The sequence below is a fragment of the Camelus bactrianus genome, chromosome 2 (genome assembly GCF_048773025.1).
Source record: "Camelus bactrianus isolate YW-2024 breed Bactrian camel chromosome 2, ASM4877302v1, whole genome shotgun sequence".
Classification (NCBI taxonomy): Eukaryota; Metazoa; Chordata; class Mammalia; order Artiodactyla; family Camelidae; genus Camelus; species Camelus bactrianus.
This window is the reverse complement of record NC_133540.1, coordinates 66,402,272-66,421,315: the sequence shown is the minus strand read 5'-3', so window position 1 is coordinate 66,421,315 and position 19,044 is coordinate 66,402,272. Positions and strand designations below refer to the sequence as shown.

Here is a 19,044-nt window from a genome sequence, read left to right as displayed (position 1 = left end):
GAAGTTATGAAGTTGTAGATATGGATGAGTTCCTTTGAGAGGGTCCTACATATGCTTCCTAAGGGCAGAGATGGCAAGATTTCCTAAACGTGTTTGTGTGTTTGAAAGAAGTTAGGAACTATGCCTCAACATTTCATGGGTACAGGCATAGGATGGTACAAAGACCTTAGGATAGAAAATGGCTTACTATGTCCCAAGATAGCTTTCCAAAGATTTATGATACCCCAGCATGTTGTAGAAGCAGCAAAACCATCATATAAGCCCTAGAGTGGCAAGAGAGATACAGAGAAATCAATATATTTTGAAGATAACTTGAGGATGGGAACAAGGAATAACTCAGGGATAATTCAGGGGCAGCTTTCATGGACCAATGACAGAGATCTGTTGGGTTGAGGGACATATCAACAATGCCATCAATTAAGTCCCACCCCCCCCCTCTTTTTCAAGTCACAGAATGTAATGTAACATCTGTACTCTGAGAAGTTTATTTTATTATAATTACATTCAGGTTGCACTTATTTCATTTTGAATAATCACACTGCATTCCCATCTCCAATGCTTCTCTTTCCATTGCACTAACACTCAGGGAGATGAAACAGGAAAAGAAGAAAGTTCCCAAGGATATCCTTGCACCTTTCATCATCTGGGATCTCAGAACAGCAGAACACAGCGGATGCTGAAACATAAAAAGGCAATGATAAAAAAAAAATGCAACGATAAAAAAATTGAATTGCTTGAGAAACAGTGATTTCAGCAAAGTAATTATGTACCTTATTGAAAAACTGCCTTGCCTACCTATTCCTGACTCTACCTTCACTCTAGTTCACCTATATGAAACATAGGATTTGGTGAAAGCAAGGTCCAAAATGAGCTGTGAAAGGAAGGCCCCAGCTTTGAGCACCATTCCCTCTGGCTACATAATCACAGAGACATCTATACCCTCTGCTATAGCTTCTGATCAGCTTCCATCAGCCCCAGAATCTAGCATGTCTGATTAGGGAAGAATAAATGAGTTCCCTTGGTTCCTTTCCTTTTTCACTGGGTCTACTTCCTGCTAGAGCCACCCCCTCCTCTATAATTTGTTTCGAAAACTTTAGATGAGTTTTTTTGGCTCTTCATTCCTGATTTAAATGGGCTAATATTCTAGGTCAAAACCAACAATGTATAGCAAGTAAAATTTAAAGACCTAGATTAAATTTAAAAAAAAAATCACTCAACAAAGGATATAGGTAGAGTGGGGTGGGGAGAGAATATAAAAGGGAGATGTGCTTGGAATCAGAATTAGAAAATCAAAGCATTCGTCACAGGAGTAACTCTCATTTACTGCTTGGTGCTTGTTCTCCACTGTGTCTCCAGCACTTAGGACAGTCCTGGCAAATAGTGTATCATCACTAAATACATGTTGAATGAATAAATGAACACATTGAGTGAACACTCCATCTCCAAGGTGTACTAGCCAGAGCAGACTGACCATCGGTCAGAAATGATATAGAAAGGTTTTATGCCCTAGATGGAGTCTAAAGCTTTGCATCTAAGATTACTTGTGAGATTCTATGACTCCAGTAATGTCACCTCACTTATTCTAGATCATTTCTGTAACCAGAAAACTAATGCATAGTTGACCAGTGTTGGGTAGAGTGGTTCTTAGTGTTATACTGAATACTTGAACATTTCTTTGAAATAGGTTAATGTGTGTCTTTCCTGAAGAGGGGCCTTCAGGTAAAACCTTTTATTATCCTAGTGACAATAGGAAATAGGTTAGAGTGTGTCAGAGATATTGAAGGCCCCAGTAGCCATCTCTTTCTCACAAAACCACTTGGAGATATTTGAAGAGTCATTTTCTTTGTGAATTCAGGGTCCAGGAGATCATCAAATAATACACTCACGTTTTTCCAGCATGGTACAACTCAAAAGCTTTGTGGAGTTGTTCAAAAGGCAGCTGATGGGTTATTAAAGGATCTATATTAATTTTATTTTGTAAGTAATCAGTCACAAGTTGGGGAACACAGTCTCTGGTTTTATAACCTGCAAAACAAAAACGATATTGTAATAAAATTTGAGAAATATCAAACCAACCAAAAGAAAACAAATCAAATAAGCCATGGAGATGGGTAGATTATTCTGAAAATTTGCCATTGAAGATGAGAGATAATTAATTCATTTGTACATCAGAAGCTGTTGACTGCTGTTGTTAAGTGTGGCTGCTATAGACAGTTCTGTTACCTAGAACTCCTTTGGAGAAAAAAAATTAGTCAATATTCATGTGTTACTGAGTTAAGAAAAAGCCCTTTAAAATAAACTATCAGTCTCCAACCTGCTTCCTGGGTTTACCATTACACAGCTATTTCCTTTGCTCCGTGTTCACACACAGTGAGGTGGCATGGGGACTTTCCATCAGAGCAGTGGATGAAGGTGGGAATGTTAATTTAGTAAAGTTGTTGTCAATATTGCTTGGAAATAAGGGCTTCTCTAGGAAGACAAAAATCAAAGTGCCAAACACCAAGTTGGTGTATATAATTATCCAAAAAGCATTGCTGTTAAAGTAACACAACAAACTTGGAATCCACTGGTGCCAGAACTGAAGTTAGCTGAATTACTTCAAACACTGGAAAAACCCAAAAACTATTTTGCAGGAGATAAAAATTTTATTTGCATGTAAAAAAACCTGTTTAATTAAATGCACTAAAATTGACTTGCGAAATACACCAACTCATCGGAGAAGAAGTCTTTGGAAACGTCTACCATTGTAGCTCTGTTCTGGCAAGGAAAAGAAGTTTGAATTCTATGTTTCTACCAAAGGTGAAAGAGATTTCATGAGAGCAAACAACTGGTCCCTTCCTAAAGGGACCAACCTACCTCCTAAAACTACGCCCTTCAGCGTCCGTCCAGTGGTAACCTTCGTTGCGTCAAGGGAAAGCTGCGAATTATGTGGAGCCATCCCGATGATGACACAGACACCATAGCTCAGGTGGCAGCAGTCCCAAGCAGCAGTCTGACAAGGATAATAACAACCATGTGCACATTCCATACACAAATAACAACTACCAGCAGTGGTGGAAGGAATCACAGATTTTCTAGATTTCAAACCTCATCCTGGGCAAAGGTTTCTTCAGCCTCAGCTTCAACACTGCCAGTAATGGAACCTTGTTCGAGAACCAGTAGAGTTCAGTGCTAAAGAGCAGTCTGCTGTGTGATCTGAGGCGAGTTACCTCCCTAGGCCTCCATTTCTTCATTTGTAAAAAAAAAAAAATAATAATACTCCCAATTTCATACGGTTGTTATGAGAATTAAGTGATTTATCATACTTAAAACATTTAGTACACTATCTGGCACGTAGAATGTACCATGTGTTTATTAAATAAAATTACCCACCACCTCAAAGTTCTACACACTCTATTCTTTGCCTGATCTTCTCACTTGCTGTGACTCTCTGTCCAACTCATTTCTATTAAAACAAAGCAAACATATACATATGTGAAGCTTCATTTAAAAAAATTAATTTTCTAAGGATGTACAGTGTAATTCTTCATAGCTATTTATTTTACTTCTTTTTCTGGTTCTTAATCCTGCTGTCCTTCCCCTTTCCTCCATTTTGCCTTATTTTGCCTCTTTCTTTTTATATCATTACCTCTACTTCCTTCATTCTTTGACCACAAACATTAGGTACACACTGAAATGAATCGAATGCCTACGTTCTCTCTTCTACACTGTCAGAGCCAAGAGTCTGGTGCTGATTTTATTCACTCTTGTATCCCTGAACTTAACACACTGGTGCACAGGAGCTCATTTTTCGAATAAATGAATGGTTCTGATATAGAACACATGTGAATATTATATGTGAATTAAATAACGTTCATACTTAAATATAGAAATATGTATATAAAGAAAGAGCTAGGAATACAGGAAAGGAAATACTAGAATGGTAGCTTTTTGCATGTTTGAACTTTGTATACTATAATGACATATTTTTAAGTCTATATTGCTTTTATTTTTAAAACAAATGTTTCAGAGTGAATTTACATTCCATTTTTAGATTTGGGGTCTACAGGTCCAAAATGTATGTTCAAGAGAGTTATACTTAATGTGTCCCCACTGGTTAAGCATCTGTAGACATACGTTGTTTCATTGTACTTTGCATTTTGCAGATAATGTATTTTTTACAAATTAAATGTTTATGGTAACCCTGCATTGAGCAAGTTTATCAGTGCCATTTTCCCAACAGCATTTGCTCACTTTGTCTCTGTGTCTCATTTAGTAATTCTTGCAGTATTTCAAACTTTTTCATTACTATTATATTTGTTATTGTGATGTGTGATCAGTGATCTTTGATGTTACTATTGCAAAAAATTATGACTTGCTGAAGGCTCAGATGATTAGCATTTGTTATCAATAAAGTATTTTTAAATTAAGGTGTGTACATTGTTTTTTCAGACATAATGCTGTTACACACTAATAGACTACAGTATAGTGTAAACATAACTTTTACATGCACTGAAACTAAAAAATTAGTGTGTCTTGCTTTATTACAATATTCACTTTATTTTAGTGGCCTGGAACCAAACCTGCAACATCTCTGAGGTGTGCCTATACTCACTGTGACCCAAGCCTACACACCATGGTCTCTGGGAGTCCGATGGCCTCAAAGGCAAAGTCAACACCAACGCCTGTCATTTCCATGACCACCTCCTGGACGGGCTTCTTGAGGTTCTGAGGGTTGAGACAATCAGTGACCCCTAACGCTCTTGCCCAGGGAAATTTCTTCTCGTTAATGTCAACCCCAATGATTCTAGCAGCACCAGAGGCTTTGCAGCCCATGACAATGGCTAAGCCGACTCCTCCGAGTCCAAAGATCACACAGGTAGAACCAGGAGTGACCTGCAAATTCACAAGGCATGTCTGTGTCAGGAATCAAACTTGAACACGTGTAATTAAGTAAACAAACAAACAAAAACAACAGTTGAGACTTTTGGAACTATATACACTAGTTCAAACATATGGACTGTTTTGGCCTGGTTTTGACGTTTTCTAGGCAAATCACTATTACATGTTAACACTGAGGTATTTTCCTCACCTTGGCTGAGTGAACCGCAGCCCCATAGCCTGTAGGCACTGCACAGCTTATGACACAAATTTTATCCATGGGAGCAGCATCATCTATTTTTGCCACTGCAATCTCATGCACAACAGTATATTCACTGAACGTGCTTGTGCCAAAAGAGTGATAAATCTTTTCTCCTTTGCAGGTAAATCTGCTAGTCCCATCCAGCATCAATCCAGAGGAAGGTAGAACACTGTTCCGCAGACACAAGCACCGGCACCGGCACAGACACACGAGGTTGCAAAGAGAGAAGGGAACACCTTTAGCTACAGGTAAGTGCTTGCTCAATATCAGCGTTTTAGTAAAAGAGTGACAAAATAAATAAAAGATGGGCAAATCTACTAACTCTTGCTTCTCACAGAAGTTTCCCTTGGGGTGCAAGCAGGAACTGCATTCTCTACACTGTGGAATAGGGAGTGTGAGGACTTTATCTCCTGTATATAGAAAAAAAAAATATAATCATTAGTTTAAAATATTACTGAAAAAGAAATACAACAGTGTGCTTATAAAAATTTCACTGAATGGCTTGAAAACTTGCTGTGGACAGATTATGGCAACCAGTATAATGGTACCCATGACTGTTTGGAAAGAGAAACCTGTATAACCTGGTTTCAGAAATTCCATGATTCTTTTGAGTAAATGATGGAAATTTGGGGTTATTTCTTGCTAGATAGATAATTGTAGGTCTGCTTTTAGTTCGGAAATGGGCTTATAAAAACCAGGAATGAACATTAGAGATGTCATCTACTTTAACCTTTTATAAAAATTGAAATAAATTTGAATTAAATTTAAAATTGAATTAAATTGTTGTGTTAATATCTGGTATACAGCCTAGGAATTGAGTTATACATATATATATATTCCTTTTCAAATTTTTTTTCATTATAGACTATTAAAAGATATTGAATATAGTTCCCTGTGCCATACAGTAGGACCTTGGCTTATCCAGTTTCATGAAGATTTTCCTTGTAGTTCCAATTGTAACAGATCTTCTGCCAAAGTTCAGTAGGTATTCTGTGAGAACTGTTCCACACATCGATGTATTTTTGATGTATTCGTGGGAGAGGGTGAGCTCCTTGTCCTTCTACTCTGCCATCTTGAAGCATCTCTCCCTTTTGTTTCCCATTTGAAGGATTTAAGTCCCACAGTGGTTGTTACCTGCTTGATGTGGCCCAGGTGGATAACAGCAGAGCCCTTTCCACTGAGTCCCCCTACCCCATGGTGGCACACTGACCCACAGCAGTCCCCTCACATGTTTGCTTTAGTGGGGCTAGGTTCTAAAATATGCTGACTTCAAAGAATAAAAGAAATAGCTCTCCCTCTGCAGACAGAGGCTTCTTCTGGAGCACTTACTACAGAGGGTGGTTTTTAGCTTGCAGAGTTCTGGAGAGGATACTGATTACATTTGGATCCAGTCATTAGCTAGCCCTCCTGGGCCCTAGGATGACAGGCTAGGTAGGGTCTGGAAAGAAAATTAACACAGTCATCACAGACTTAGAAATCTTTGTCAGAGATCTATAACCTGCCCCTATATTGGTCCTTACAAATGTTTATAACAGAAATAATCCCCTTTGGCCTCTTGCAGAGAGCTTAGGTGGCATTAAAAATCTCTTGTAAGTCTAGATAAGGCACATTTATTTTTATTGACCCTAAAAGATCCCAAAGGCACTGGATCTCAAATTCAGGAGAATCTCAAATTCTGCTCTCTTATTCTTTCCCTTCAAATACTCATCATTTTATGAAAACTTCCACTGCAATTTTTTTAGGTAAAGAGGATTTAAAGTATATATACCCCCTATTTGCATAATCTTCCTGGAGATATAGAGACCATATCTTTTTATGTTTGCTTCTCCTTCTGTGCCCGTGTCAGATGCACAGTAGGCACTCCATAATTGTTTGCTAAATGAATACCCTGATGGTAGTTACGTGAATGTCCTGACCACGCACTTTCTTAATCTCTGTGTGTGCCTGGCTCCAAGCTGTGAGATTCGGTAGTGTCTTAATTTGTGTGATTGCTCTTATTCACTCTGGTCATTCCATATATGTCAAGAGTAGCTGTGTCAAGATACTTTTTGATATGCCTGGGGAAGAGCATTTATTTACTTTCTTTGATTCTTTGAAATGTCACTATTATCGTGTCAACAAAAATTCAAATTCTATATTCTAGCTGACTAGAACATTCATTTGTCAAACATTCATTTGTCAAACATTCATTGCATTCTAACCTTGAACAGGTACGTCCTAGGTATGTGGGAGATATATATATATACACACACACACACATATACACAGACATATGAAGCAGTCCCTTAAGAATAAACAAATACGATTGCATCAAATTAAAAAGCTTTTGCACAGCTAAGGAAACTATCAACAAAATGAAAAGGCAAGCTTCCTGAGACGGGAGAAGATATTTGCAAACAATGTATCTGATAAGAGGTTATATACAGTATATAAGAGAACTCATACAACTCTACATTAGAAAAGCAAACAACCTGATTAAAAAATGGGCAGAGAACCTGATAGACATTTTTCCAAAGAAGACGTACAGATGCCATCAGGCACATGAAAGATGCTCAGCATCACTAATCATCAGGGAAATGCAAATCAAAAGCATCATGAGACATCACCTCACACTGTCAGAATGGCTACCATCAAAAAGACAACAAATAACAAGTGTTGACAAGGACATGGAGAAAAAGGAACCCTCACACACTGCTGGTGGGAATACAAATTGGTGAAGTCACTTGGAAAACAATATAGAAGTCCCTCAAAAAATTAAAAGTAGAACTGCCATATGAATTTCACTTCTGTGTACTTACCTAAAGAAAACAAAACATTAATTCAAAAAGATACATGCACACCAACATATATTGCAGCATTATTTACAATAGCCAACATATGGAAGCAACATTAAGTACCCGTCAATAGACAAATAAATAAAGAGGATGTGGTATATATATATATATACACACACACACATACACTGAATACATGTATTCATATGTATATGTATTCATACATATATATAAGGTGTGTGTGTATATGTGTGTGTGTATACACGCAATGTTATACAATGGAATATCATTCAGTCATAAAAATGAAATCTTGCCATTTGTAACAACATGGATAGATCCAGAGGGTATTATGCTAAATGAAAGGAGTTAGACAGAGAAAGACAAATACCATCTGATCTCACTTATATGTGGAATCTAAAAAACCAACCAAACAAACAAAAAACCAGAATGAAAACAGATTCATAGATATAGAGAACACTCAGGTGGTTGCCAGAGGGGACAGGGGTGAGGCAGCAAAATAGGTGACGGGGTTAAGAGGTACAAACTTCCAGGTATAAAATAAGCCATGTGGATGTAATGTACAGCAAAAAGAACATGGTCAATAATATTATAATAATTTTTGGGGGGGCAAATGGTTATTAGACTTACAGTGGTGATCGTATCATAATGGATTCAAATGTTAAATCACTATGTAACACACCTGAAACTAGCATAATATTGTATATCACCTATATCTCAGTAAAAAAGAAACACTTGAATTCTTCTGAAATGTCAGAATAAATTAATTTGCCAGATTACAAAAAGTCCCCTTTCTGTTGAGAAACAATTCATTAGAAAAAAAATTCTAGTGAGATATATGATATACATTGTGTATAAGTATATATTGATTTGATACATTTATATTGCAATATAAGTGCCACTGTAGCATTAGCTAGCACTTCTATTGTGTCATGTAATTATAATTTCTTTCAGTCTTGGGAACAATTAAGATCTAATCACTTAGCATGTTTAATGTTTATAATACAGTTTTATTGTCTATTTAAAAAAAGAAGCAATCCTCACTCCTAAAGTTTTCAATCTATTTAGAAGTACACTGGTCCTTGCTCAACTCTCCTTCAGCTCTGATTATATACTTGGCTCAGCCACTGCCCCTCTGGATTGCTGGAAATGACAGTAAGGAAACTGTGTGACTCTTGGAATCACTGAATACACTGAATATCACGATATGCGAGCAGTTAAAGAATCTAGAGGCAAACCAACTTATTTCTCCTACAAACATATTCATGCATTTTAATGGCAGGCTGCTTGTGGAAAGATCACCTCCTACCTGGTTTCACTGAGCGCACTCCTTTGCCAATACTCTCCACAATCCCAGCTCCTTCATGGCCTGGGATTAAAGGAAAGTTTGCTGGGAATAATCCTTTTAGTATATGATCATCAGAACTGCAGATCCCCGAAGAAGTCATCTGCATAGAAATTAAGTGACCAAGTATCAGTTGGTTTGGAATTTTTATATTTTTTTTATCTGAGGCTGATTATTTACAAGTTTTTACATGAATATGAGCTCATTTGATTCCTATAACAATGCCCAGAGAGACACAGGGCAGATCTTATCATCCTCAATTTCGAGATGTGGAAAGGGAGATTTGAAGACTTAGAATTACTTGCCCCAAATCACATGGTGCATGTTGAGACCTGGAACTAAACTAGATCTTTTGAAATCTACTCTGAATATCTTATGTCATCAACTAGTTTTGAAATATGAGGGCAATTGCATACAATGAAGGAGTTTTTGATCATGTATCGATGGCACCACCATTGAGAAACCAAGAATTTTAGTCCCAATATTCTCGAATGTTTTCCAATGCTCTGGGAAAATTGATTTACAAAAATTTTATCTTCTATTTGAAAACACTGTTTAAGTTAATAATGTAAAATCAGTTTAACTTAAACTAACTGTTACAAAATTTAATTGATATTGAGAAGTTTTAAAACTTCTTAGTTAATGGCCTAAGTTTTCTTGTCTGTGGCTAGGCCCAACCACTTATACTAATCATAGAAATGAACCATTTCATGTACTATAGACCCTGTATTACTGCTTTGCCTGGAATTCAACCAGGAAAGCATCTGCCCAAGCATACTGACTAGTTTTCTCAGTGTCTGTAGTGAGAGAGGCAATATTTATAGCTGGAACACTGGGAACAACTTTGGTATATGATTGTGGCAAACAGGTGAGACGATATTGTCATGAGAAAAATACTGCAGTTTTGGTTTCCATAGTGTTAAAATGGCTTCAAGATGCTATCAAAGGCTAGGGGTGTTATGTTATGTATGCAGCAGGCTAGAATCTCCTTAGTAGTTTTGTTCTGCACATCAAATAAGAATGTGCAATTATTTGTGGGAAGCCGTCCATAGCTTAAATTGGAGGTGGGATTGTCCGTCCTTATAGGCAGAGCCAGTCCTCAACCTCAACCTTGACTTTATTCAGGGTTCAGGGTGATATTGCTCAGATCCTTGCTGCTGCAGCTTCCACCTTGGAGGGCTATTAATTAGGGTGTAGCCTTTGTAGTTAAGGAGAGTATCAGTGTAAGAACAGAGAACACTGACTCGTTAACTGTAAACATTTCAGCAGATGGTGACCCAGTACACAATAAGCAAATATTAAATGCTATTTGGATGAAAAATTAATAGGGAAATATAGCTTCTGAATATGTCAGTTATACTGAACTCCTTCCTTCATGTACATTCTTATTACTTTTCATTTTTTTCTCTACCGTCTCTCACTGGTGAAATAAAGTCTGCAGCACAACTCCAGACATGGAATTAATTTATTTTAGTGTTAAGCTCCCATATTCTCCTGTTCTGTCATTCATTGCCCATCCATCCTTTTCTACTTTCCTCCTGCACTCCATCTCCTTTTCCTTTTGGCATCTTTCCAATTCCCTTCACTCCTTTTCTCTGTTACTCTTCCAACTGTCCTTCTATACATTCTACTTTGATCAAATACAGTATGGACTAGAAGCATATAACTTTCAGTATTTGTTGTATTCATTGAATTGAGTGTTGACTCTCCTGGTCTTAAATTAGAAGAGAAGTGAATTTAATGTTTAATAAGATTCTAAGCAATAGTACTCTTAATCTTGGGTATGTAACACTTTTGTAAAATTTGGGGTGTATTGACTGAGAGGTTGATTTGAGAGTGGCAGGGTCCATGCGACAGGTCAGTGTTTTCCCATCCCTGGTCTGGGCTCCATTCAGTAATTGTTAATTCTTCCACATCACTTTGAAGGCCATTGTAAGCCCTAGCTGCTCATTCATAGAAATTGAACTTTACCACATAAAGCACTTTTTCATTATAATTTCAGAATTTGTCTGAATGAGCACAAAACAATAGAGATGAAAAGTTAGTCTGTTAGTCACTATTTGTTGTTATCAACTCTGTATCATAGAAGTATGGGGAAATGCATTTCTTGTCCCCTTTCCCTCAAAGATCAAAAGAACTAACACTTCAGACACCCTCTAGGTCCCCCTGTGAAGTATGTAGGCTTATGGTATTATATAATTTAAGTAAAAATTTCAATTCTTAAAAAAATAATTATAATGAGTGAGTGAACTACCAACATTTTACAATTATTGAGACTATCTCAAACATTCATTAACTGTCTTCACTTATCTTGGTTTTTAAGATTCTTCTTTTACTAAGGAAAGTGGAGAAGCCAAAAAAGCAAATTTTGTTTATATATATATATATAAAATAAAATAGGATTTCCTTACATTTCCCTTCAAAAGTAAAGGTTCAAAGATTTAAATTTACCTTAATACGAACTTCCCCAGCCTTTGGTGGCTCAACTTGTACTTTCTCAATTGAAAGAGAATTCGCTGCCCAGGCAATGGCTGCCCGGCATGTGATTATCTGTTGACCCAAGGACAATAAAATGACTTCATTTAACGATAACATTTAACTTCTGATCATACAAATGACACTTACTTGCTAAACTTTATAAAAATAAGAAAATCATAAAGAAACAGGAAAAAAGATCATTACAACTTCAGACTTAAGCTGTTAAAACTTTAGCATATTTCCTTTCAGTTTCTTAAAATAATTTTTATATAGTAGAGATCATGTCATATAAGCAATTTTGTATTTTTTTTGCTAATAACAGCCACCATATATTGAACATTTGCCATTTACCTATGCATAAGCAGTTTCTCTTGACTTCAAAATCATAATCATAATTTTAAATGACTACTTTATATTGCATCATTTGATATGTCCTAATTTGCTTAATATGCAACCAACTAGACATGTAATTATTTCCATTATTTTGACCATTATAAAGTATATTGTAATGAACAACTTTGTTTATAATTTTGATTTGTCTCATTTCCTAATGTAAGATTTACTTGGGGAAGAATAGAGACATTGTTAGGACTGAATTTCTAAATCTTTTTACAGAAAGTTTGAATGATTTGGCATAGTTTCTAGAATTATAGAAGAATATGTCATCATTTTTTAGCACTGACTATAGTCATTGAAAATCAAATATCTTACAGACAGAAAAAATTAGCTGTTTGTTTTCATTAGTATTTTTTTTAACATTAAGGATATTGAATATCTTCCATCTTTGTGTTAGTCACATATAATTTCCTTTTTTGTGGAGCATTTGATCATATATTTTATGTAAGTATCTACTGGCATCTTGGTGTGTTTTTTAATCAATCATTTGACCTCTTTATATGTTAAAGGAGTGATGGGTTGTCTATTGACTTGTCATACATGATTTTCCCCTCTTGATTTTTAACCTTTAATTTTTTATGAAGTTAAATGTGTATGTACACATATAACACAGGTATTTTAAAATTTTGATTCATAAAAATATCTTTTTCTTTGCTATTTACTCTATTCCTATACTTTGAAAATTCTCTCCATCTAGAGACCAAATATCTGTTTATCCTTTTCCCAGATTTTTATAGTTTGATTTTTAAATATTTAACCCTTAAATCCACCTCAAGTTATTTTGTGTAATATGAAGTTATAGAATCTAAATGAATTGTACCAGCATGAACCCTTAATTGTTTCTTTCATTTATGCTTAAATTAGTACCTTAATTATATAAATTCTTATATTTATAAGTTTCTCTTTGGAAGCTGTTTCTATTCCATTTTTCTTTCTCTTTATTCTTGTTCCAGCACCTGAATGATTTGAATACTTTAACTTTTTGATATACCTTAATTTCTGGTGGTACTAGTGCCCTTCATAATTTTATGTCTGTTTCATTTGCAAATTTACTGTGTTAATTACTGTAAGACATTTTGAGCTGTGTAAATCCATCGTCTTCAAGAAACTTAGATATCAATAGAGGAGATAATACATATCTTATAACACAAGGAAAAGGGACAAATACCACAAGAGAAGTTCAAATAAAAATAAGTAAAAACATATGTTATGGTTTTCCTATTTCAAAAGTGATACACACTCAAGGCAAAAACTTGGAAAACTCAAGACAAAGGTAAAGGAGGAAAAGCTGTAAGCCTGGCACCCAGCTGTTCCCATTTTTAACATTTTATAAACAGGTTAATTGCAGCATTGTTTTTGAGAGTGTAACACTGGAAGCAACATATGTCAAATACTAAGAAACAGATTAAATAAATGCATAAAAACAACATAATTATTTCCTTGAAATAAATTTCTGTGTTAAATGATAGGGACACATTTAAAGCTTTTAGTACAACACTGTCAAACTCTCACTGAGTAAGTTTGTAGCCATTTATATCCCCTACAGCAGTGTTTATGTTCCCATAGGTGGGAAGACATTGAGTATTATCATCAAAAATCTTTGATAATCTGTTCGGAGAAAATGTCTTAATTTTGTTTCAATGTGCACTTAACTAATAATAATAACTAATGAAGATGGTATAGATCTATTTTGAAAGTAGCACTTACTTTGCCTGCAGTGTCCATGATGAGTTTTCTGGTTTCCTTGGTGTCTTGTAGGGACATCCGAGAGAACACTTCTTTGTCTGTGTTCCTGGGCAAACTAGGCTGGGTATTTATAATTTGTACATCCTGAAGGTTATTAAGAATAATTACACAATTACATGTCAGCATGGGGGAACCGGAAAGGTGAGCAGTTGGCAAATATGTGAAAGTGAAGGACAAAAAGGAATGTGAAAAAATGATTAGGGAGGATGTTTAGTAAGAGGAGAATAATTTGACGAGTAGCAATGGGTAAAAAGGCAATGAAGTGATTATAAAAAAGTGAATAAAGTGTTAGAAACTGGGAGAAATATCAACTCCTAATTAGTTGACAGTGAGAATTTCTGGAGTATCAATTGCATGAAAGGTATTGCTAGAGGCAGGTGGTAAGAGTATAACACTGGGTCTCCAGGAGTCAAAGAGATGAACAAGCACAAATAATGATACAATCTACTCCAGATACATGCTACTGTATATAAAACAGGTGAACAACAAGGACCTTCTGTCTAGCACAGGGAGATATATTCAATATCTGATAATAACCTACAGTGGAAAAGAATCTAAAGAATATATATGTATGTTTAATCTATATACTTTTATATATATGTAAAACCAAAGCACTTCAGGTGTATACCTGAAACCAGCACAGTATTGTAAATCAACTATATTTCAATTTTTTAAAAAAGCTGAGAAATAAGTGATAAAGGTGACAAATGGTAAAGACAATGTGAGGTCATTATAAACGATGAGAGTTTGATTTAGGTGAGACTTTAACTGCATCTTGAAGAAAGATAGGATGTAAAATAAGAGGATAGGTAGCATATTCAGATCAGAGGATTAAGCTCAATCAAGGTATAGGGCCTCTGCATAATGTGGGCTTGGGGCAGCGCTGCTGCTCCTGAGCATAAGGATGGTGGTCATCGTCACGTTAACCTTTTATTATTTGCGTAGCGCAGTGTTTCTCCACATCAGAATGCATAAGAATCTCTTAGGGAACGTTGTTAAAAGTTCATAATTCTAGGCCCTACTCTTTGATGTTTGGCTTCTGCTGGAGAAAGATACTGAGGGAAATAGATCAGAAAACACCAAGAGCACCATTTAGTAACTTGCAGAGTAAGAATGTGAGTTCTTTGGCCGCTTTGGTTGCCCCTCATTCACATCGTTTAGACATTATTTTTCCAGTATCCTTCGGGGCATCCCGTGAGGAAGCCAATGGAGCAGTTTCTCTGCTGAAATCCTTCACAGTGCATGATGTTGTGAGGTAAGAATAATTAGGTACGAGTGGGTGTGAGAGAGTAATTTGGAACAAGGTTTGGCAACCACAAGTCTCGGTTTGGAGCTTTTCTGGCAGCACAACTCTCTTAACCCCTAATCAGTTGCTTAGCAGTTTCATTTGAAGGGGTTTATAACTGCTAGTAATTCAGGAATCTTCTCAGGGTCCTGGCCCTAACACTGCTTTCATCTTATCATAAAACCCAGGGACCTGCATTCTCCCCAGGATTTTTTTTGAAGCTCCTGCCTCAGATCTTGGGGATGAGAAACTGGGCTACAGTGGAGAGGCGTATTATCTACTCAGAGACCTGGTTAAAGAATGCTCTTAGGAGGCATTCCAGGTGTCTCTGCTTTATACAGGGTGGTATCACTTTATGGGCAAGAAGGTGTAAGAATAGAAATGCTTGAATGCGGTTGAAGGAACTTGTGAGGCTTGTTCATTTCTCTCTCTTTTAAAGTAAGCTTGCTCTGCGATACCCTGATTTCCAAGCTTTCTGCACCTATGCACCTACTCTTAGAATGTATATATTGTTCCTATTCAGCAAAGCTTGAACTGACTATAACTTGAAATGCAGTCTGGTGTGAACTATCTTGTTCAAAGATCCAGTTTAGGCTTGTCTCTCCTATAGCATCTTGTTAAAGGCTAAAACAATAGTAACTTTTTTTTTTAACCACATTGCCTAAATTTAGATCTTTGTGGGCATATAGTCTAAGCCTTAAGAAATGACAGGTGATAATTGATCGTACAATTAATTACTTTACTACAGAATCTATCTTCCAAGTTAAGGATGGTGGAATTCTTATTGCTTCCCAACCCGCTCCACTCCATGAGTTTCACAGTTCAGGGGTATCAGTGAACCATTTCACTTCTGGGACCCAACTTTTGTATGAGGACTCTTTTGTTTTGAAATTACTGAAACTCAACATGAGAAGCTTAAGGGAAAGGGGGGAAAATGTTGGCTTAACAGAAACTGTGAAAGCAATAAACCAAACAAGATCATGGGCAGGAATGCAATTGGGAGCAGAAACTCAAATCAATTCAACTGCAATAGGATTTCCCTTTTCTCTTACATGAGGCAGTACAGCATGGTGGTTAAAAGCATGGATACCAGCACTAACAAACCTGCATTCAAATCTTAGTTCCATGTCTTACATGCTAGGCAAGAAATCCAACTCTCTGTGCTTTAGTTTCCCTGTAAATAAGGTGAGGATGATTATAGTAGTTTCTACCTCATAGATTTGTTTTAATCATTCAGAGATTCAACATATGACAAATGTTTAGAACTTTGCAGAGCACAAAGCACAGTCTATCTGTGTGATCCATTATTATCATGGTGTCTCTCAGTACATTGGTTTCATTTTCTCACCACTGCATTGCTTTTGCCATACAGTAGGGAATATGCTCACCCCTGCCTGCCCCCCAAAAACCCACACTTGATTATTATGTCTAACAACTGCAACAAGAGTGTTCAGATCTGTCTCTCATCTTAAGTCCAAAAATCTAAGGAAGACTCTTCTTGCTCAGCTTGGGTCAAGTGCTCATTCCTGGACCAATGAAGTTGGGCCAAAGTTGTGGGTTGGGGAAGATTTGGCAGCTATTATCACAGCCATGCTGATGCCTCTGCAGATGAGGGTGAATGGGGAAAATTACAGGGCAGATTGGTTCCACTGTAAATTCTTGATCACCAAGACAAATAAAGTCTCAACATTGCTTGGCAATCCAACATTTTCCTAGCCAACCTGTCCAGTTCCCTGAAATAACTGTCAGTCTTTCAATGCTTGTGTCAAACATCTGACCATCACCTCCCCCCTCCCCACCTCCATTCCTCCATCCCCCTTTCCCCTGGGAGAAAAGCCTACAGTACACACAAAATTCACCCAGTTGCTCCAGGCAAAAACCCTTCCCTCTTCATTCCCAATCCATTAAAAGCTCTGCCAGCTCTGCCTCCAATGTATTTTCCAGATTTGTTAGTGTTTAATGTCTAAATCCCTCCTGTTGAATACAATTTCTAGGAGAAAAGAGACTTTGAATCTCTTGTTATTTTCCTCTACTCTAAGGGTCTGCAATGGTATCTTATATATAGTTGGAAGTCAATAAGTATTGATTAAATTAAAATGGAAGTTATCAGAGGGGAGCTCCCTTAGATGCCTATTGCTAGTCACATTATCTGCATCTGCACTCATCCTATCCTCTTTCCCCATCACCTGTCTCTGCTTAAGAAACTTGTTATTGATTTCTTCTCTCAGTGTGACTTGTCAGCTTTTTTAAAACATACTCTCCCATTGGAAAGAAAAGCAGAAACAAACCTTCCATTGTCCTGAATCTCCTTCCAGCCACTACTGGGAATCAAGATGGAGATGTATGTGGCTCTCTGAATTAAGGGTTAAGAATTCTAAGCCAAGCACTACTAATTTGGCTTCTGTTGATTGGCCTTGGGAAATCATAATTGTAGTGAAGTAATTAGTACTTTGCAATTTGACTAAATGGTGCATTGACTTTTAAATTTTAATTACTTGGATTTGACCTACTGAAGATGATAATTGATCATATAATTAATTACTTTACTACAGAATCTATCTTCCAAGTTAAGGATGGTGGAATTCTTATTGCTTCCCAACCCGCTCAATTTGACTGAATGCAATTGGGTGTGCCCAGGTGTATTATTCATGTATCTAATCAGCTATCTCCACAGAAGCCAGGAATAGAAATGAGGCTATCCAAGAAGGATCTGTGGAAAATCCTCTTGTGTCTGGTGTGGATCCCCTTGACAAACACAGAAGACACTCATGGTTTTCGAGAACATCATATCAGAAGAAACACCACTAGCTTGGACTGAAAAGGCCAGGAACAGAATGAAATGAAGGAAGGCTGTCAAACTTCTGGGATTCTGCAGATGGGGAAAAGGCTGATAGAACTTCCAGCTGCAAACATGTGCTACCTTTTAAGACAAGGGAAAAATGACTCCGAGGGTAGAGCTGTGGTTGCAGAAGCCAGAGAGACAGGCCCAGAGGGTGGAACCTCCCTTGACACAGAGGGTGGAGAAAATTATTCTCAGGCTTTGAAACCTAATGGAACTTGCCTTGCTGAGTTGAGAATTTTCTTTCAACCAGAGATTCCTTTATTTCCTCCATTTTCTCCTTTTTGGAATGGAAATGTCTCTGCTTCACCAGTTCCACCATGGTACTTTGGAAGCAGGTCACTCATTTTCTAGTTTCACAGGTCCACAGATGGAGAGGAACTTTGCCCCAGGATGAATCAGATCTAGAGTCTGACTCATACCCAATATAGATGATAAAATGTGGAACTTTTTGAGTTGAAGGTATTTAGGTGAGATTTAGGATTTAGAATTAATGAAGGAATAGGTTAAGACTTTTGGGGATATTGGGACAGGGTAACTGCATTTGCACATGGCACAGGGGATTAATGTGGATTTGGGGAGGCCAGAGGAAGAGCCATACTGGATTGAACAGTGTCCTGCCTAAATTCATGTCCACCTGGCATCTCAGAATGTGGTCTTATTTGGAAATAGGAAATTTGCAGATGTAATTAGTTATGTTAAGGTAAAATGAGGTTGATGGGGATGTAATATACAGCATAAAGAATATAGTCAATAATACTGCAATTTTGTATGGTGACAGGCAATTATTAGACTTACTGTGTTTAAATGTTCAATCATTACGTTGCACGCCTGAAACTAACATACATCAACTGTACTTCAGTTAAAAAAGAGATAATATGAGATCACACTGGATTAGTGTGGGCCCTAAATCTACTATAACTGGTGTTCTTCTGAGAAGCGGAGACACACATACAGGAAAGAAGACTACGCGATGAGTCACATTTGTGTAGCGAACGTTTTGCACAGTGCCTGGAAAATAGTAAGAGCTTTATATATATG

At 36.9% G+C, this 19,044-nt stretch overlaps 1 protein-coding gene across 1 annotated transcript; it reads right to left on the bottom strand.

Annotated features, from left to right (window-relative positions):
* Positions 1-469: 469 nt before the first annotated feature.
* Positions 470-13,968, bottom strand: LOC105067893 (alcohol dehydrogenase 1). Its single transcript, XM_010953565.2, has 9 exons — positions 13,841-13,968; positions 11,711-11,809; positions 9,224-9,362; positions 5,445-5,532; positions 5,072-5,291; positions 4,615-4,875; positions 2,857-2,992; positions 1,887-2,025; positions 470-676 (listed from the first exon to the last, which is right to left on the bottom strand). Exons 1-9 carry the CDS (start codon positions 13,895-13,897, stop codon positions 652-654), a joined length of 1,164 nt encoding a protein of 387 aa, XP_010951867.1. The 5' UTR covers positions 13,898-13,968; the 3' UTR covers positions 470-651.
* Positions 13,969-19,044: the final 5,076 nt, after the last annotated feature.

What these genes read in the sequence shown, in the direction of transcription:
- LOC105067893 (XM_010953565.2), bottom strand. Translation starts at nt 13,897, where the DNA reads ATGTCCCTACAAGACACCAAGGAAACCAGAAAACTCATCATGGACACT. An exon ending in AACTTCTGTGAGAAGCAAGA is followed by an intron (nt 5,292 to 5,444) that starts GTTAGTAGATTT and finishes TCTGCGGAACAG; the next exon opens with TGTTCTACCTTCCTCTGGAT. An exon ending in GAAGGGCGTAGTTTTAGGAG is followed by an intron (nt 2,026 to 2,856) that starts GTAGGTTGGTCC and finishes TTTGTTTTGCAG; the next exon opens with GTTATAAAACCAGAGACTGT.